At 33.2% G+C, this 2572-nt stretch overlaps 1 protein-coding gene across 1 annotated transcript; it reads right to left on the bottom strand.

Moving 5' to 3' along the window:
* Nucleotides 1-263: 263 nt before the first annotated feature.
* Nucleotides 264-1972, bottom strand: LOC110614044 (aquaporin PIP2-1). Its single transcript, XM_021755494.2, has 4 exons — nucleotides 1582-1972; nucleotides 1200-1495; nucleotides 721-861; nucleotides 264-609 (listed from the first exon to the last, which is right to left on the bottom strand). Exons 1-4 carry the CDS (start codon nucleotides 1889-1891, stop codon nucleotides 496-498), a joined length of 861 nt encoding a protein of 286 aa, XP_021611186.1. The 5' UTR covers nucleotides 1892-1972; the 3' UTR covers nucleotides 264-495.
* Nucleotides 1973-2572: the final 600 nt, after the last annotated feature.

Here is a 2572-nt window from a genome sequence, read left to right as displayed (position 1 = left end):
TAAAAGACTCGTATTATCATATTTTATCTCTGATAAATAATTCACATCAATTTTAATATACTCTTCGGTGGGTAATCTTTAATCTTGAAAGTATAAAATCATGATGATAATAAAGAAAGAGGGAGAAAAAAAACAAAACTCAAATTACTAATTATGCTTAAACAAGTACACCCAAAAGATAAAAGATTAAAAAAAACCATAAACATAAACATAAGATAAGGATCAAAGGATAGACATCAGTGACATAATTAAAACAACAAGGATTGAAAAGACACCCTTGACCATTAATCCTTATTATTTACAATTCCAAGGGCTTTTCCAAATTTCTTCCTAAAATCCCTTGAAAGGGAATGAGAAAGAAATTACTGAAAGGACCCCTTAAAAAGACACAAACTTCACCACTCATCCTCCTCCATTGTTATTCTTCTTAAGCATCATCACCCTCTTTCTTCAAATTTCATCAAATAAAATTAAATAAAAAAAAAACTTAATTAATTAAGCATTGCTCCTGAAGGATCCTAGAGCTTTAATGGCTGCTGCTCTAAGAATGTATTGGTGGTAGAAAGCAGCAATTGCAGCTCCAATGAAAGGTCCAACCCAGAAGATCCACTGTAAAAAAATATAATAATAAAATAAATCATTATTTTTTCTTAATTATATGATAAGAAGCATAATTTTGATTTAAAAAAAAATAAATGTGAAAATTGGTTGATTTTGTACTTGATCATCCCAGGCCTTGTCTTTATTGTAAATAACAGCAGCTCCAAAACTCCTTGCAGGGTTGATGCCAGTGCCAGTAATTGGAATAGTGGCCAAGTGAACCATGAACACAGCAAATCCAATGGGGAGAGGTGCCAATACCTTAAATATATTGGAAAAAAAAAATATAAAATTAATATGCACTTCATAAATGATGGGTTTTTTTTTTAAAAAAAAGAAAAGAAAATAGTGACTTGTGCTTGCTGTCCAAATCAAAAACCTAACAAAATTCGTATTAGAAAAATGTAATAGCAGTAGTGTGGAGCAAGCAAAGATCCCAGAAATCAAGATTTTGAGATGAGAAAAACCAGCCAAGTCAGCAAGAAAATGACCCATATCCCAACAAAATAAAATTTTAGTAGTGAAATTTTATCACTTCTCTAAAATTTCTGTCACTAAAAGCTTAATTTGATGTAGTGATGAGAGAGTCAGATACTTACAGGAACATGGGAGTCTCTTGCATTTCTTTTAGGATCAGTGGCAGCAAAAACAGTGTAGACAAGAACAAAAGTACCAATAATCTCAGCACCCAATCCAGTTCCCTTACTGTACCCAGATGACAGTTCATTGGCCCCACCTCCATACCTGTTGTAATAAGCCTTTTGAAAAGCCTTCACTAAACCACACCCACAGATTGCACCCAAGCACTGAGCCACCATGTACAAAAGGGCCCTGATCAGCGACACTTTCCGGGCCAAGAACAGCCCAAAGGTCACAGCTGGGTTTATGTGTCCTCCTGTGTATACCAAGAACAAGTGTTCATGGGAAAAAGCTTTCTTGGGAACCAAACAAAGAAAGAAAGAAAAAGAAGAAGAAACGTACCAGAGATACCAGCAGTGCAGTAAACGAGAATAAAGATCATACCACCAAAAGCCCAAGCAATACCAAGAATACCAACACCACCACAGGCATCAGAGTTCTTAGCAGGATCAGTTTGGCTCTTGTAGCCAATCACAGTCAATACTGTGATATAAAGAAAGAGAAGTGTGGCTATGAACTCTGCAATAAGAGCTCTGTAAAAAGACCATTTACCAAGCTCCTCCACATCGATCAGCGGTGCAGGTGGTGGGTCATGGTAGTCCTTGCCTGAGAACTCGCCGGGATTCTCTGCAACTTCAACGTCCTTCGCCATGGGAGAATTACAAAGCTTTTCTTGATTTGCTGCTGAGCTGAGAGAGAGAGAGAGTGGAGAATGTGTGGTGAAGAGATGTACAGAGTGGGGGTATTTATGGGAGAGAGGAAGGAAAGTATTTGGTTTAACAATGATTAACAGAGTATGCATTTCTTTTTGTGACATCATTAACTTAAAATTTTAATTAACCGACCAAATACCTTTTTAATTTTTTGTTTTATCACTTTGCTTGAATGACCCCACAATTAGCTTGCAACGGCTCTTCTAAAATAATTTATTATTTTTTTTTTAATTATACCTACTTTAAAAATATTAAATTCTATTAAATATTAAAAAATATTTTCTAAAACTAAATTTATATATCTATAAAAGGTTACGCTCACATATTTAATCTCACCGTAAATATATCTTAATAAATATGAAAATTCTGTATTCTAATTCTTCAATTCTCGATTTTAATTTTAAAAAAAAAAATTAATTTTTGAAAGAGTGGTTTGCAATAACTTAAGCTTATACTATACAACGGTCATTTTTAAGGACCAAAAGAGATACTACTTACTAGCGAAGCCAAGCAAAGCAAAGCAACGGTCTAAAATTATTATATAGTAAAATAATAAATTAATAATAATTAAATATATATAGAAATAGTTTCCTAAAATTATAATTATTATATATTTAAAA

This window comes from Manihot esculenta, chromosome 4, assembly GCF_001659605.2.
Source record: "Manihot esculenta cultivar AM560-2 chromosome 4, M.esculenta_v8, whole genome shotgun sequence".
NCBI lineage: Eukaryota > Viridiplantae > Streptophyta > Magnoliopsida > Malpighiales > Euphorbiaceae > Manihot > Manihot esculenta.
The sequence above is the reverse complement of the archived record's forward strand: the minus strand, read 5'-3'. Positions and strand labels throughout refer to the sequence as shown.